Source organism: Panthera pardus, unplaced genomic scaffold, assembly GCF_024362965.1.
Source record: "Panthera pardus isolate Hobbes unplaced genomic scaffold, ASM2436296v1 HiC_scaffold_3, whole genome shotgun sequence".
NCBI lineage: Eukaryota > Metazoa > Chordata > Mammalia > Carnivora > Felidae > Panthera > Panthera pardus.
In genome coordinates this window covers 1844842-1863025 of record NW_026526876.1, presented here as the reverse complement: position 1 = coordinate 1863025, position 18184 = coordinate 1844842, and the positions used below count along the sequence as shown (strand labels likewise).

General features: G+C 46.5%; 1 protein-coding gene across 2 annotated transcripts in view; it reads right to left on the bottom strand.

Annotated features, from left to right (window-relative positions):
* The window catches only part of PRPSAP2 (phosphoribosyl pyrophosphate synthetase associated protein 2), a 46411-nt gene extending 28431 nt beyond the window's left edge, over positions 1-17980 (bottom strand). Inside the window, exons 1-7 of one of the 2 annotated variants that reach the window (XM_053892411.1) lie at positions 17841-17980; positions 12932-13027; positions 12526-12676; positions 11032-11084; positions 8567-8633; positions 5476-5648; positions 2158-2273 (exon numbers count right to left, since the gene is read on the bottom strand). In XM_053892411.1, the coding sequence (XP_053748386.1) occupies positions 2158-2273; positions 5476-5648; positions 8567-8633; positions 11032-11084; positions 12526-12644 (528 nt within the window). In that variant the 5' untranslated portion in view covers positions 12645-12676; positions 12932-13027; positions 17841-17980. The remainder of the gene's footprint in view (positions 1-2157; positions 2274-5475; positions 5649-8566; positions 8634-11031; positions 11085-12525; positions 12677-12931; positions 13028-17840) is intronic. The other variant, XM_053892412.1, reaches the window with a different exon arrangement.
* Between the last annotated feature and the right edge of the window lie 204 nt (positions 17981-18184).

Here is an 18184-nt window from a genome sequence, read left to right as displayed (position 1 = left end):
GATCACTGAGGGACACAAAGGCACTGTGTCACACAGCTAATCCACAGTGTTTCCTTCCTTCCTGATGACCTAAATAATGTAAACCTTAGCCGATGGCATCTTCGATTCGGTAAGATGTGGTCAACTAAAACAAGCACGCTGTAAAAGGCAAAAAGAACAGAAGTCCTTTTAAACAGTGAGCTCCCGTAGAGTACTTCATTTTTTTTAAAGTTTATTTATTTTGAGAGAGAGAGAGAGAGCATGCATGTGCAATGTGTGAGCAGGGGAGAGGCAGAGAGAGAGAGGGAGAGACAAAATCCCAAGCAGGCTCTGAGCTATCAGCGCAGAACCCAACTTGGGACTAGATCTCCCAAACCGTGAGATCATGACCTGAACCAACATCGAGAGTCAGACCCTTGGGACGCCGCCTGGGTGGCTCAGTCAGTTAAACATCCGACTTGAGTTCAGGTCATGATCTCACAGTTCGTGAGTTCAAGCCCCGCACTGGGCTCTGTGCTGACAGCTCAGAGCCTGGAGCCTGCTTCCGAGTCTGTGTCTTCTTCTCTCTCTCTGCCCCTCCCCCACTCGTGTTCTGTCTCTCAAAAACAAATAATCGTAAAAAAATTTTTTTTTTTTTTTTAAAAAGTCACTTAACCGACTGAGCCACCCAGGTGCCCCTAAAGTGGTTAATTTTATGTTATGTGAATTTTACCTCAATGAAAAAAAAAATCTGAACATGTCTGGTTATGTAGACTCCCTAAAGAAAACTACAGGTTACAAACTGAGATATATGTGAAACAAATACTAACCAATGGCTACAATCAAGAATTAAAAAAGGATGCCTGTGGCACAGAAAGAAACACACAAAACCACGGAGGAAACACACAAACAAAAGGCATTAAGCACCTTTTCACAGAAAAGGAAATCTACGAAGAGACGCTCGATTTCTTACATCATCAGAGATATATCCATCGACGTGACAGCAACACACCAGGCCACAGCCATTCAACAGGCAAAAGTTTTAAATTCTGGTAATGTAAGTATTGAAACAAAGATGGATCCACAGACTACCTGACTCACTGCTGGTCAGAACGGAAAGGTGTAACTGCTTTGGGAAAAATTAAACACAGACCATGCCATCTAGAGATGAATATAGAATCACGATACACTTGCTTGCACACCACAGGAGACACCTACAAGAGTGCTCACAGGACACAATCACAAGAGCAAAAACCTATGAGTAAACTGTGACAAGGCTGCACAGTGACTATTTCTCAACAGTCAAAATGGATGCACCGTGACACATAACATGGATGAGTCTTACTAACGTAACAGCAAGTGAAAACTGCCCCCAAATCACACAATCTGACTCTTTATAAACTTAAAAAAGTGTATTGTTTTTGTCTTTGAATAATACCTGTATGTGTATGTACGTATGCGATAAGACCATCTACAAAGGAAGTCAAGAAAACGATGAAGCAAGACTCAGGATAGTGGCTCCCTTGGGCAGGAGGAGGCAGGGGGATGTGACAGAAAAGGACCACATGAGTGGATGTCAGTTATGACGGATCTAGTTTTCTTCCTACGTGGGAGGATCACGGCCGGTGACCACTACAGACAGATGGACAGAGAGACAGGCAGAGCGATGGAAACACAAATGAGGGCCAGGTGCACGCGTGGACCAATGACGACAGTTATTTGACCATGATCACAACTAGTTCAATTCTAGGTACCTGAGGTCCAAAAGAAAACACAATTTAAAGAGCTTCACGAAAGAAACAAACTGCAGATTAAAAATTTGAAAACACAGGGGCACCTGGGTTGGCTCAGTCAGTGAAGCGTCCAACTCTCAATTTTGGCTCTGGTCACGATCTCATGGTTCATGGGATCGAGCCCCGTGTCAGGCTCTGTGCCGACAGTGTCGAGCCTGCTTTGGATTCTCTCTCCCTCTCTCTCTGCCCCTTTCCCACTCACGCTCTCTCTCAAAAATAAATAAACTTTAACAAAAAAAAAAAAAAAAAAGAATTTTAAAATACACTGAATTACATTTATAAAGTAAATCGTGCTTTAAGCAGAATACACCAAATTTTAATCCTTGACAGGTGGCCCAAGGAAATGGAAATGCATCTTTTCAACCTTAAACAGAATGTTAAAATACAGAAGTATGAGCTAGCCCACCTCTTCTTGAATATACTGCAGTAAAAAGGGAGATGCTCTTAAATTATCAACAGGAATGTTGAAGAAGCCTTGAATTTCCTTCTGGTGCAAATCCATAGTAATAAGATGAGTTAGACCTTTGGAAACAAAGCAGACACAAACATATGAAGAGCTAAATAACCAGCTGTACTTCATGAAATAAGCATATATAAATACTATATATACTAGCATTTAAAAAACTGCTCTCTAATCAAAAAGACTCAGAGTCTCTCTCTCTCAGGTTTTTAAATTCAATGACACTGTGAGAGAACAGAAAACATATAGTGGTCTCTGACCCCTGTCCCTAACACAGAGCTCCTAAAACCCTGGTACATTCCTAAGAGAAAAGAGCGCTAGGAGCACCTTCTGTTCTAATGAGGTGACTTTTGGTTTTTTTTCAATTTTTTTTTAATGTTTATTTTTGAGAGAGAGAGAGAGAGAGAGAGAGAGAGAGACAGAGAGAGACAGAGTATGAGTGGGTGAGGGGCAGAGAGGGAGGGAGACACAGAATCCAAAGCAGGCTCCATCCAGGCTCTGAGCTGTCGGCACAGGGCCCAATGCGGGGCTCGAACCCACAAACCATTGAGATCATGACCTGAGCTGAAGTCTCCCTACTGAGCTACTCAGGTGCCCCCTAATGAGGTGACTCTTGGTGGGCTCTTGGAGCTTGGAATTTTCAGCCTTCACCCCATCCCCACCTCCATTCTCCAGAGGCAGGGGAAGGGGCCGGAAATGGAGCAGGCACGAGGAAGCAGAGGTTTCGGGCAGCTGCCAGGTAGGTGAACAGGTGGAGGTGCTGGCAGAGGTCATGGGCTCCGCAGCCCTCCCCACATGTGGGGCCTCGCATCCCCTCCAGCAGGACAATGGCCCGTATTCTTTATCTTACGCTTTTCCAATCAAGTGGCAAACAGTAAGTGGGCAGTTTTCCCGAGTTCTGTAAGTTGCTCCCGCAAATAATCAAATCTGAGGATGGGTCCTGGGAGCTTCTGATTCACAGCAGATTGGTCAGAAGCACAGGTGTCTACCTCCAGGTAGACAGTGTCAGAATTTAGTTAGATTGTAGGATACCCAGAGGCGTCTGGGTGGCACAGTCAGTTAAGCATCTGACTTCGGCTCAGGTCATGATCTCATGGTTTGTGAGTTCCAACCCCACACTGGGCTCTCTGCTGTCAGCACGGAGTCTGCTTCAGATCCTCTGTCCCCCTCTCTTTCTGCCCCTCCCCCGCTCACTCTCTCTCTCTCTCTCTCTCTCTCTCTTTCTCAAAAGTAATAAACATTAAAAACAAAAAACAAAAACCGTAGGATACCCAGCTGATGTCATGGAGAATTGCTAAGTGTAGGGAAAAAGCTCTACACATCTGGTGACCAAAAGTGACATCTTCTGCGTGAGTAGTACAAGAGATACACAGGAGGGGAACTGGCTTTTTCCCCACTTAGAAGGGAAAGACTGGGTGGTTTTCTTACACAGAGATACATGATTTTCACATCAATTTATAGTCTTAAAACAGCAAAGGTAATAGTAATGAAGAAAGGTCTCTTATAATTGTATTAGAGCAAGTTACATCTCCTTGAAGTTTCCTTAATAGGTACAGCAAAGCCATATTAAGACAAATATTGTCTTAAGATCTTAAGACAAACTGCACAGGCCTGTAACTAGAAGAAATGAAGAAACTTCACCTCCACTGGCTCTTCAAAATGATCATCATACTTGAAATGATCATCAGAAAAGTATAAGGAGGGGCACCTGGGTGGCTCAGTCAGTTAAGCGTCCGACTTCAGCTCAGGTCATGGTATCACGGTTTGTGAGTTCGAGCCCCGCGTCACGCTCTGTGCTGACAGCTCAGAGCCTGGAGCCTGCTTTCGATTCTGTGTCTCCCTCTCTCTGCCCCTCCCCTGCTTGCGCTCTCTCTCAAAAATTAACAAACATTTAAAAAATTTAAAAAAAGAAAGAAAGAAAGAAAATAAAAGTAGAAGGAAAATCTAATTGGAAAAGTTTTAAAAGCCAAACTTGACCCAAAAACCAGGAAAGTCAACCTGGTGGCCCATCCAGGATCAAGGCCAGAAGAGAAGACAAGCATCTTTTCGCAAGGCTCAGTGAGCCAGCCTGCTCCCTTCAGCCAGCTTTGAAAACTCTGAAAACTGACTTTTCAATAGGTTGTAACACTGAAGTTGCTGGGGTTCAAGTTTCACCAAGTTATGGTGTGTTTTGTTTGTTTCTTTGCCTTCTCTGGAATGCTACAGTAGAAAATTTATTCCACAGTAAGTGACTGTGTTCAAACGCAGTGATGTGGGAATATTTTAATCCTTCCCTCTCTGTGCCAATGCTCCAGGATATGTGGCTTCTACAATCATACACACGCATGCACGTGCCCACACAGGCATGTGCACAACTCTGAAGGTTATTCAGAAACAAGGGGGAGACAATTAGGCTACCTGAAAAGGCGCAACACAAATTACCACATATGGTTTGCAAAATATGCCAATCTGTGCTGCGAAGAGGCTAAAGGAAGTTGTTGCTGTTAAAATGCTCGGTTCCAAATGCCTTTTCCCCTTCAAAAATGACTTAAATGTGAGTGTAATTTGTTGCTTCAGTGTCATTTTTTAAACAAAGAAATTAGGAAAAAATAAGTCATTCTCCTTAATTCTGTGTTTCAGGGAGTTGGGAACAGGAGAGAATTATCTGCACTGCTTTCTCGTTATACATAAGCTGTCTTTAAAAACGGTCTTCCTGGGGCGCCTGGGTGGCGCAGTCGGTTAAGCGTCCGACTTCAGCCAGGTCACGATCTCGCGGTCCGTGAGTTCGAGCCCCGCGTCAGGCTCTGGGCTGATGGCTCAGAGCCTGGAGCCTGCTTCCGATTCTGTGTCTCCCTCTCTCTGCCCCTCCCCCGTTCATGCTCTGTCTGTCTCTCTCTGTCCCAAAAAAAATAAATAAAAAACGTTGAAAAAAAAAAAAAAAAATTTAAAAACGGTCTTCCTGGGGCTCTGGGTGGCTCAGTCAGTTAAGCATCTGACTTCAGCTCAGCTCGTGATCTCATGGTTCATGGGCTCAGGCCCCGCATGGGGCTCTGTACTGACAGCTAGAGCTTGGAGCCTACTTCAGATTCTGCGTCTCCCTCTCCCTCTGCCCCTCCCCAACTTGTACTTGGTCTCTCTCAAAAATAAATAAAACACATTAAAAAACAAGAAAAAGTCTTTCACTCTGTTTAGCATTCGCATTTAGTTAAAACAAGGCTTTACAATTTCTAAGGTAAAAATAAACTTCCCGGGTCCCGCTAAGCATCAAATATCTGCCATTCTTACCCGCTTTGCACATCATCGAAGCCAGCAGTTTAGAAACAATGGAGCCTCTTTTTCTCATCTTGCACTGTTTGCTGTAAGGAAAGTAGGGAATCACGCCGATGATGCTTTTGGCACAGGAGGTCTTACACGCGTACACCATAATCAGGAGTTCCATGATGGTGGTGTTTACATCCCTGTGTTCCGAGAGAGAGAGGAGGGAGGGAGGGAGGGAGGGAGGGGGAGGGGGAGAGAGTGTCCCAGCAAGGAACGTGAGACGCCTGTTCCAACAAGATGTCAGCAGTGTGCTACTCCTGTCTCTACCAAGTCTCAAGGCTCGAGACGCAGAAGAGGAACCAACATGTCCCACATTCCCTCCCAGCCCATGACACTACTTCCTTTCTTCCTAAAAATAGCAGTCAGAAGAGCGAGCTTCCATGGGCTCCCACCGACACACGTATCTGCACCTACAGGTCTGCCCGCCCTCCGCCCTCAGTCAGAGACACACTTTCCACACCGAAGTTACTCTGAAACGAGCCCTCCAGATGGCCCACTAACCACCCCTACTCCACAGGACTCCAGTGATCCTCCCTCTCTTGCCTCCATCATCAGTCTGGTATGCCCCCCCCCGACCAGACTGTACCCATCGGACTATAAACATTCTGTTGTCACATTAAAAACAACTAGTGGGGCGCCTGAGTGGCTCAGTCGGGTAAGCATCCGACTTCGGCTCAGGTGATGATCTCATGATTCGTGGGTTCGAGCCCCGCGTCGGGCTCTGTGCTGACAGCTCAGAGCCTGGAGCCTGCTTCGGATTCTGTGTCTCCCTCTCTCTCTGCCCCTCCCCCACTCACGTGCTGTCTCCCTCTATCTCAAAAATAAACATTAAAAAAAAAATTTAAAAAAAACAACTAGTGGCCATTTTTCCCACTGCCCCCGAACTTCTTTGCTCCCCTGTGTATATGTCTCAAGGGAGCTGTCTACACCGCTATCATCAGCTCATCTCCACTCACTCTCTCCCAACACGTTCCAATCCAGGTCATCAAAGACCTCCACACAGCTAGATCCAAGGTCATTTCTCCTCCTCCTCTCACCTCAACTCCCCGGGCTGCTCACCCTGCTTGACCCACTTGGCTTCTAGGACTTCCTCCTGTGCTGCCCCACTTGGCTTCCTGTGCCGGTTCTCCTCTCCCCACCTTCCTGCCTAATGCCCATTCATTTGCCCTCTCCTGTGACCTCGCCTCATCCGCTGGGCTCCTCATCGAGTTTCATGGCTTTCTAGATGCCGGGCACTCAAGGTCACACCCCCCCCCCCCCCCCCCGAAAGTGAAAGAGTAGGAGGAGAGGACCCGACAGGGAGTACAGAGTTACACCAAGGGTCCCGAATCATGCGTGCGGGAGCACTTGTCTCCGGTGAACTGCTGACAGGCTGGCCAGCGCTAACCTCTGATCATGAACTTGTCTGAGTGACTGCAGAAGTTGAGCTACTGGACAGCACTGCCTCCATTTAAAATTTTTCTAATACTTTAGTGCCCACCATTAGCCTGTACTAAAATGAAACAGAAGATGTACTGACGACCTCAGATCTCAACGTTAACTATCTGGCAAAGACCACAACGGCCAGGCTTCCGGCAACCTGGCAAGACTAAGAACTGCAGAGCTCGCACAAGCCTACGGCGCAGCTCGGAACGATGCAGGATGAGACGAGCAGGTGGGTTTCACTACAGGAAGAAGAAACTAAAAAAAGGCGGGGGGCAAAATGATAAGTGTTGAAATAAACCAAAACACAGGAAAGGAATGCAAGGACCTGGAAACGGGAAGGACTACACGAGCCCCCCTCTGAAGCCCTGAATTCTAAGTCCGATTTGGCTTTCCATGCCCACTTCTCCCGTGTGACGCAAACACTTCCGTGCACTTCTCCAAAATGGAGTCACACGTGTCTCTGAGGAGGTAACAGCACCCAGACACGCAGGAGCCAGAAGCGATGGAAGTCGTCCTGTGCTCTGCGCTTTCCCCACCCCGATGCCGGAAGGTGAAGGGCAAGGGGTGCCCACAACGGAGTTCTCCACCAGCACCCTGGCCCTTCAGCATGCCAGGCGGAGAGGCCACAAGAACTCAGTGCCCCCAGCCCCGCCCAGGTCTGCCGAGGACGCTACGTGGCAGAGGGATCGAAACAAGCGGCCCCCGCCCGTCTCCACGGCGCACATGCTCCCAGGAAGGCATGGGACGCGATGACAGGTCCCTGTCAACTGTTCTTCCCAGAGGAGCCAGGGGACTACGAGACTTCATCCCGATGAACCAAGGACCAGGATAGATGTTCAACATTCGGTGGAAGTATGTGTGTTGCGAGGCTAAATTCTCCCGAGACCAGGCTTTCTTTGGTATTTTTTACACATATAAACACAAATCTAACATGAAGCAAAATTTAGCATCTCTAAGCTCAAAAAATGGTACACGCTATATAAACTGATTTTCAGACATTATTAAAAGCCACTTTGAGTTGAAGAACTTTCATACACAGAGGCATTCGGAGGCGTCCGTGGACAGTGCGGCATTTGATAAAAAAAAAACGGTGCAGAGAACCTCGCCGCACAGACTCTTCCACACCCACCTTACACATCTGTGGCCTCGACAACTTTCCAAACACACACATACGTATGTCAAACGTCACACACCACACAGGAATACATCCTTCAATACATTATTTTACCTTCTCAGCTCATTTAATCTACATGATAATAAGTGGTGATTTTTCAATGACCTGCAGTCAAAGCTTTAAGAAGCCCAAGTAAGTAAACCCCTCTCCCCCTGCCTTTTTTGGGGGAACCAGAAGAGCTTCCCTGCAAGTTGTATAAGATTCCGGCTACTGAGAGGCAACGTCATAGGTCCTATTCTCGTTAAGAGCCTCTGCTCCAGTACCTGGCTACTTTCACCCTTCGAGAACCCTAAAAGAACACCTAAAAGTCAGCAGTTATGTCAGAAAAATTAGCAAAATAAAACATACCAATTTTAAAATGGTCATAATTCTTCCTGTCTAGTCAGCTCTTATGATTCCAAGCACTCTTGCCCAGAAAGAAACCCAGAGAGACCCCGTGTCTGTTGGCTAAGGACTCACTTTGAGACAGTCTGGATGATGAAAACATCCTTTCCCCTCACGGATTCTTGAATCTGTACTCTTGTTTCTGGCGGGAAAAGGAAAAAAAGAGGCGATGGTGAAGACGGCACATAATTTAAATTTTTGAAAATGCACAAAAAAATCTTCCTCATCCCCAGTGTCACAAAATGTGGAGAACGGAACTGTTAAAAACATTCACAAGGCTTTTGGTGCTGTAAATGATAGTGAACACACTGGCATCAATCACCCTTTTTAAACATGTCAACGTTACAGTTCGTGCTACTGAGAGAATTCCATTTCCCACTTGGACCAAGTAATCTACCCTTCTTACTTCCATACAGGCAGGGAGCACTGAGCCACGCTGAGCAGGGTATCTCTATGGGAAACTACATACTCCTTCATAAAAGCAGCAACAATTAACTTATTTGGCAACAAGTGTTACAAAAACATTATAAGAATAAAGACAAAGAAGGTTTAACATCCCTACTCTCAAAAAATCTTGTGAATGGCCACAAGGAAACAATTAAACAAATGAAGAATGGGGCATTCTTCAAAGTATCACACGAAGAAAAGAAATGTCCTAGATGAGAAGAAACTAAAGAGATACAGAAAACACATCCCTTGAGGGGCGCCTGGGTGACTCAGTCGGTTGAGCATCCGACTTTGAGCTCAGGTCATGATCTCACGTGAGTTCTCTCATGAGTTCTCGCCCCACATCCGGCTGGCTGCTGTCAGCATGGAGCCCACTGTGGGTCCTTTGTCCCCTTCTCTCTGCTCCTCCCTGCTCATGTGCTCGCTCTCTCTCTCTCTCTCTCTCTCAAAAATAACATTAAGAAAAAAAAAAAAAACAAAAACAGAAAAACAACAGTGAAAAAGAAAACACATTGCTTGAGCCAAGAATCCTGGTTTGGAAAAAAAAAGAACCGAATAGCCATAAAAGGCTCTCCAGGACAACAAGGGAAATCTGAATATTGGCGAGATATTACATAATTAGAGAATGGTCACTTATTTCTTTAAACCAGACAACGTATTCATGCAGAACAAAGTCCTTTTCCTCGGGAGGGGCACAGCCAAGCATTCAGAGCTTAAGTGACCTGATGCCTGCAACTTACTTTCAAAAGGTTGCACGCATTCATATTCATGTCGCAAAATGTAAGCTGTTGAGTCCACGGCAGACATACACGTGGGATATTCACAGCTCTAGTCTCTTAACTTTTTTACAGGTCCAAACATTTTTGTTAAAAATGTTGGGAAAAAACAGAACGTGTGTTTACAAAGGAATATACGGTACCAAGGAAAGAAAACGAACTTTAGGGTCGGGGAGAGCTGGGTTTGAATCCTGACTCTGTCACTTCGGGGACTTGGGGACTTTGTACCTAACATCACCCCTGAACACAGGGCTTCAGTCCCTGGTAACAGCGAGGAATCCACAAACATCAGTTCCAGCCTTCCTTCCCGATAGACACCAAGTATTCTCCCCACCCTCAGGCAGGAACCCAGAGGGCAGACGAACTTTCCTCCTGGGACGAGACTCCCACCACCAGCTCTCCCTAACCCTCCCTTCCAGGCTACACAAAGGGCATCACGCAATCTGCTTTAGCAGCAGACCCTTCTCCAAACTCTCCCTGCGTATTTTCTTCAATTACACATTTTTCCTACTGAAGCCACATGGGGGATCTTGGGAGGCAGGAAAAAGGTGGCAGTGATGGCAGAAATAAACAGGGGGGAAACAAATTTGTGCCTTTTCATCAAAGCGTCTTGTAAGTTCTCCCAATATTTAGGTAACTGCCAAAATCCTACAGTGGAAAAGGACAGGGAACCAGTGTTTCCCGAGCACCTACTACGCACCAAGCGGTGCAAAGGCACACAAATTATCCCATTAAATCCTCAAAGCAGCACAAATCATTCGCAGTTTAGAAAAATTAAATAACTCGCCAAGGATAAGTCGTCTGACCCTCGGGTCCTGGTAAGCTGTCCATCATTCCTGCTAGGATAATTTCAAATATCCACCATTTCTACAGAAATTACAAAGAGTAAGTAACACGTGAACGAGTGCACAATGTGGGGTGTTTATGTAATGACGGAAATCAATTAACAAAAGCATTTCCTAACGGCAATTTATGGGGAATAAAGAATGGCAACCAGTTAACACCGTGGCCACACAGGGCTTTCTCATCCCACCTAAGGGGACACAAATTCACACAACTGCTGAGCTAGATTTCCATTCAGTGGGCCAGCTGCGTGCATGTCTGCAGTCTTTACTGAATGAGGTCTGAGAACTGGAGTTCAAGCCCCCAGATGGTCTATGTCCAGTTGTATTCGCCCCCTTGCCCGCTGGACTTCCCGCAGGCGGAAATAACTGGCCGCTGGGTCCAACTATTTTAAGAGCAGAGGATGAAGGACAGAGCCAGAACGTCACATTCCACAAAAAGATCAACATCACACGCATGTCTGAGATAGCTCACCTCTGTTAGGTTCCTGGTAAACCTGCACTTTGCCCATCTCCACCCCCAGCCGCCTAGGGAAGAGAAAAGGGGGAAAAAGCTGAAAAGGTAATAGAAATAAAATCGACTCAACATCTTTACTATTTAAGGATGATTCATAAATTGATTAAAAATGAGACAAAGCGAAATAAAACAGAGGCACTCTTACTATAAAATTGAAAGTGGATACGATACTGTCTGTCGCTGCGTTACCTAACCCCCACCCCACGCCTCCCCAAGAAGGCCTCTGGAGGCCAGCTTAGCCTGATCGAGCCTGTCCCTGGGCTACACCAACCCCTCCTGCCTTTGAACCTTCTGTTCCCTCTGCCTGGAGGGTTTCCCAATTCACATACCATCCCCTGGGCTTAAAAGGCACCTGAGCTAAAACAGAACAACCTGCACAAACCTTTCCCTTCATCCCGTTTTCTTCACACCATCGCCACCTGAAATTCTCTTGTTTGTTTTGTTGACTTTCTTCTTGTCTGGCTCCCCTACTACATAGAAGGATCCTGACTATTCAGTTCACCGTTAATCCCCAATATCTAGATCAAGGTCTAATACATAGTAGGGGGTTCAAACTTTATTTAATAAATAACTAAAACTAGACTGAACTACAATCTATGTAAACTATGTTCATACAGAATACACTTCATTGCTCTTCATACGCAAGTAATTCTCCACGTATGCGGCACCTAACACAATCCCTGGCACTTATAAAGACTCGATAAATGTCTGCCGAACGAACGTGTAGGGAGTTACGACAGTTCACAAAAAAAGTTAGCCCTTAATATACAGACGATACACAGACCAGCTACAAAACATCTGTTCTCAAGTTTAACAATCAGTTGCTATTCCGATAGTCAAATTTAAAACATGACATAATGAGGGCGCCTGTGACTGGAAGAAATGAAGAACCTTCACCTCCATTGGCTCCTCGAAATGATCATCATACTTGAAGTGATCATCAGAAAAGTATAAGGAGGGGAGCCTGGGGGGCTCAGTCAGCTAAGCATCTGACTTCAGCTCAGGTCATGACCTCACGGGTTGTGAGTTCGAGGCCGCATCAGGCTCTGTGCTGACAGCTCAGACCCTGGAGCCTGCTTCAGATTGTGTCTGCCTCTGCCTCTCTCTCTCTCAAAAATAAACATAAAAAAATTTTTCGGGGCGCCTGGGTGGCTTGGTCAGTTAAGCGTCCGACTTCAGCTCAGGTCATGATCTCACGGCCCATGAGTTCGAGCCCCGCGTCGGGCTCTCTGCTGACCGCTCAGAGCCTGGAGCCTCTTTCAGATTCTGTGTCTCCCTCTCTCTCTGCCCCTCCCCTGTTCATGCTCTGTCTCTCTCTGTCTCAAAAATAAATTAAAAAATTTAAAAAAAAATTTTTTCTAATAAAAAATAAAAAAAAAAAAAAAAAAAAAAAAAATTTTTTCTTACAACATGACATACTGAATATGGATTTTAATGGCACGAAGTACTCACTCAGCAATTTTCTTTGAAAGCTCCATACACGAGGAGTTAGAATTTGCTGAAAACAACACCAGACCTCCTTTCGTTATGTTCATCTTGGTTTCTAATTCAGGTGGCGCCACACAAAACATCAAAACCTTCTTGGTTTTCCAATTCTCAGAGCCTAGAAGGATTAAAAGTATATTAAGAACCGCCACAGAATATGAAATTCACCTGAATGAACTTTTTTTTTTTTTTTACTAGCAAATGACTTAAGCTGAAGGAAATTAGTTTTCGCCATGATGGAATCTTTTATATTAAATATATGTATGGACAAATAAAAAGTTCATTTGGATTTCAGGGTTCCGGATTTATGGAAAAATGTTACTGCATGATTTAATTAGTTTTCATGACCACTGGGAACAAACGATAAACTTACAAGAAAGGCGGAGCTGAAGAGCTCAGTGTTTTACTGTTTGCTGCTTAAAGTCAATTATGGACAACCTCCTTTTATTCTCTGACAACAAAATTCCTCCTGGATTAACACACAGAAAAATGGCAGAGCCATTAGCAAGGACATGGACTGATCGATCCTTCAGTGATGAATAAATAGCCCATCTGTGCCCAGCTTTTCCTATAATAACTATTTACCCCCCAAACCTCCCCCTTGGCTGCCAGCTGCCTCTCTGATGCCCTGAGTCATGTCTAAGCTGGACCTTGGCATTTAAGTTTTTCTGAACTGGAACACAAGGCTGAGACCAAATAATAACCCCAAAGGGAAGAAAAGCAACCACCCGACTGACAGGCAGCAGGGCACAAACAGAAAAACCCCCGGCCCGAGAGTCATCAGAGCCGAGGTGGTAATCCCACGGGCCGTTCATGTGCTCCTCCACTCTCTGGGCTGAGTCCTTATCACGCAAGGAAGGTGCAGGACTAGATGCCGTAGCAATAACCTAGCAGGCCACGGGGCGGGGGACCTGCCCGGTGAGCCCACTGCATTTCCTCCGTTGATGGCTCCAGGAAGATTACAAAGGGACCGAAGCCAAGCGGATCTTTCTTGTTACTCTTAAATTTTAATTACACTGGTACACACACACATTCTCCTTGTGAGGAACTGAAACTTGATGTTTAGGCTAACGTCACTAGCACCAATCCCAGGCTCCTTCCCACCCACGTCCCCAGGAACGGACAGTTCTTATCAGTTTGGTACGGCCACCACCTGACCTGTACCCATTCACATGCGACCCCCACCCCATAAAAAAATATGTACAAAAATACCTTTCTAATGTAAAAAAAATCATTGTGCAAATTTATCTATAATCTTTTTTGTTAAACGATGTATTTTGACAACCCGGGGGTTGTATATTTACAAAATATACTTTTGAACTGCTTCGCGTACTCCATGGTGTGGAGATGGCACATGTAGCGGGTCACCATCCTAAACAGGGCTCCTAGCGCACGTGTGTGTGTCTCTGCTGTAATTGCAAGAACCACTGGGTCCTTGGGGCAGGGCAATTTATAGGTACGGACGCACCAGCAGGCTACGAGAGCACATTTCCCCAGGGTGCCTCTTATGGGGCATCCCGTGATGGGAAAAATGGAGCACTACAATGAAAACTGACCTACAGTGTATGAATTCCAAACACAAACACATGCACAAATGACCAAAGCCCTAAGGAGACCAACGAGGATACCTACAATGGAAAGTGGCTCGGGAGCAGGGATCAGCCAACTACAGCCCACGGGCCAAACCAGATCCCTCCAAATGCTCGTTCTGTACATAAAATCATATTGGAACACAGCCATGCTCACTGCCTACAAACTGTCTATGAATACAATGATAGAGTTGAGTACAGGCCATACAACTGAAAACACTGATCATTTGGGCCTCCACAGAAAGTCTGCTGACACCTGCTTTAGGGCAGTGTGGGCCAGAGTGGCTGGTACAGATGAAAAAAAGAATGTATTTAGTCATCAATACTCAAAGTTGGAAGAGATCTTAAGTATCTTCCAACACCATCTCTCAACCAATGCTATGTCTGTCTTTAGGAACAGATGGCACAGGTCTGGAGACGGAAACAATAAAAACTCATTCTCCTGTAGTTATAAATACAGGCTTTGGAGTCAAATTCACGATTGCATCTGGGCTCGACTCACTGCGAGGTTCTGTATGAATGAGTCTCTCTTAGCCTTAGGGTAAAGTGACCTTACAGGGTTGCTGTAAAATTAATTTCTGTACAGCACTTAACACAGTGTGCCACACAGAGGATCTGCTTGGTAAATGGAAGCTAGCTACATTGGTATCCCCTTTCAAGGTTTTGGTTTTCTACTGAACAAGTGCGGTTACATGCATATGTTGGCCATCTTGTTACATTCCCCAAACCTCAAATAAGAAGCTTCTTAAGGTACCAGTGTTCTTGAGAGGACATGGAACACTCAGAACGAAAGCATCTGAGGGTAGGAAGAGCTCTGAGAGATAACCAGGCCCATCTACAGGACTCCCGCCAAGGAGCCACTCCAGGTGCCTGAACAGCTCGAGCCCAAGGCCCATATCCTAGGGGCCCATCATTCCAAATTCTTCCTTAGAACACGCTAAACTTCCTCTCCCTGCCCTCAACACCTCCTGGTCTTTGTCCTTTCCTTGATACTTTACAGGAAACATCAAATTCCTTTTCCACTGGGCAGTGCTCAACCTATCTCAAGATGGCTCTCTTGCCTCTGTGCCTTCTCTTCCCCAGGATACTTCCTGCAGCCTTTCGTCATTGGTCACAGTTTGAATGCCCTTCACCACTGACTGTGGTCTCTTAAGTCCTAAGTCTTCCGACATCACGTTTCTATAACCAAAACCCACCACCATCAAAATGGCACAGGTAGGGGCATCCATTTGGAAATGGTTATCGACAGTCATATTCTGCACCTACTCACTGCACAAGATGTTCAAACTTAAGGGCTGTTGCTAGCTTGGGTTCTCCTTTTCCCTACTGGAAATTCAAGTTGTACTCTTTACCAAGCTTCAAAAAAGTGAGTTTTAGAGATTATCCTCAGAAACATAATCACCAGGATGGGGCCTGGCAGAAGGCTCATTACCACAAAGCTTTAGCGTGAAATGGAAAGTGAAGAGAGCACTCCCATTCTCCCTGCTCTGCAACCCTGTAAACTACAGCTGCTTTTACATTTATCCTAAATTTACCCCAGAATGTGTGAGAATTATTTATAACACATATGAAAACACGTCCTTTTCCGAGGCTCTCAGTACCTTTCGAAAAGCAAACCCTACTCCTCTCTGAATGAGACTGGACAATCTATGAAGTCTCCCGAATGAATCCACACTGAAAGACCACTCGCTTTGGATGTTGCCAGCAGTCCTTCCAAAACCACTTTTCCGCATTTCAGATGAGGAAGGCTTGCCTTAAAGTGTGATGCTTTCCCTCCAAAGCATCCCCTGCAAACACCTCCTTTCTAAAGACACCGGAGTAAGTGTGAAATCCCGGGCTTGCCTTCCGTGGTTACTAGCGACCCGTTCTTGGGTAGGTGGCTTGGCCCTTCCCTTCCTGACAACAGAGATAGATGTTTGGCAAGATCAGCTTCCCCCACCAGCACCGAAGGTTCAGGACAGCAGAGATTTTTTTTTTTTTTTTTCCCCACCATTATATTCTCTGCTGTATATCCAGTGCCTAGTACCTGGCACGTGGGGGCGCAACAGTGTTTGCCAAAGTAACAAACAGTTGTTGAATAAAGCCTGACCTCACTGAGTCGCAACAATTGACAAATAGTATTCAAAGCAGTCTGCAAACTAAAAAGCATCATAAGATGCAAACAATTATTTTTATTGCTGACATACCTCGCTCAAAAACAACTGCTTTTTATATCAGTACCAAAGAGAATTAGGGCAAAACCTAAGCCGAATTAATCTTCCGTGTCTCTGTGACCCCAGGCTCTTTGCCCGTCTCTCCAGCAGCAGGTTTTCTTACAGCTAACGCTGTTTTCTAGGTGCTCTGAATTCTTACGGCAACTCAAGAAAGCAGGTGGACCTGCTTTCTTGTGGACCCATTTTACACACGGGGAAATGAGGCCGGAGATTAAGAAACGTGCTCAAGGCTGTGCGGCTTCTAAGCAGCTGACGACAGCTGAGTTTCAGTCTGACTTGTAGCAGACAGTTGTATGCAACAGCACAGAAAATGATGATACTCCCATGCTGAATTCAGCATCACAGCAGAATCAGACAAACACCCAGATTTTTTTAAATGTCTAGACAGGCCTTGTTTGAAATACAATTTATACCAGGTGTTGAAGAAAGAACACAACACATAACTTTTAGTATTTCCCCTTTTGGTCATTTGTACCAGGGAAAGAAAAGAACAAGCCATATATGTTCAATGATGGTCACTGCAAGATTTCTTTTTAAGAGGAACACTGGACAGATAGAAAGCATCCATAATGGGGTAATTAAGTAAAATTCGGAAATATATAGTCAACATAATAAAAACGGTAAATATCCAGGACTCTGTACAGTGCTTATGTTAAGTGAATAAGCGCAGAATTTCCTCTCTGCTAATCAAAACTGGGTAATCACGGTATAGACCGGGTCAGGGTAGGAACACGGGCAGGAAGAAGGGTAGGATTTAGCGGAGTTCAATGATGTGGCTGAATTATTTTTATTTGCTCATTTAAATCTTCTAAGCGTAAGAAATCACACTTCTTCATGCTCCAAATCCCCAGTCTGCATTTCCTTATTCTTTATAAAAGCTAAACACCCAAACTGCGCCAATATTAAAATAAAGGGGGGAAAACCCTATCGTCAAGGCAATATGCTGGGGAAAAAACATTTTAAAGTCAAATAGTATCTGAAAATCACATCGAGGTCCTCCCTCAACCTCTGCTGGGTGAGCTCTGGGTGGAAAAAAAAAAAAAACAACCGGCCAGAGAAGAACAGAAATGGTCCGCGACTAGCAAGGCCAGTCAACTTGGAATCAGGGGCCGTGTCAGACCAGGGGCTGGAGATGGCTGGGTTGGAGGCTCGTTTTCTGAGCCGCCGGCCCCGTAATTAGGGCTCGACTCCCAAAGGCGCCCGGAGCTGGGTCACCCGGGGCCGCGCGCCGGGCCCGAGCCCCGCGGGCCCCGCGAAGGAGAGGAGGGAGGGAGGGAGGAGGGGGCGGCTGCGGGCGCGAGCCCGGGGTCGCCCCGCCGTATCCCCCCCCCCCACCCCCCCCGCCCAGCCGCCGCCCCGGGACCGCGCGACCCGTCCGCCAGCCGGCGCCGCGGGGCTCCCCGCCCCTTGCACCTGCGCCCCGCACTGCCGGAGCCCGCCGGTCCGCGCCGCCACTCGTCGCTGGCTCCCGCCCGCCTACCTGGCCCCGACCCCAGCCCCGGCCCCGCCGCAGCCTCGGCTGCCGAAGGAAGAAAGCGCCGGCTCTCCAGGCGGCTTCTCTAGGAGCAAAATGGCGACTCCATGCGCAAGAACGGCGTCCACGGCGACTGCGAGGCCTGTGGGCGGGGCAGAGGGCGGGGCCGGGAGCAGGGATTGCGGAGGCACCTGGCTCGCGGGCCGTGGGCGGGGCCCACCCGAGGGGAGGAGCGGGGAGGGGGCGCGGGGGAGGTGCAGGCTAGAGAGGTGGGGCCGTGCTGGCAAGAGGGGCGGGGAGGTGGACGGGGCTGAGCCTCTTTGGACCCCTGGGATGCGGTGGCTGTGAAA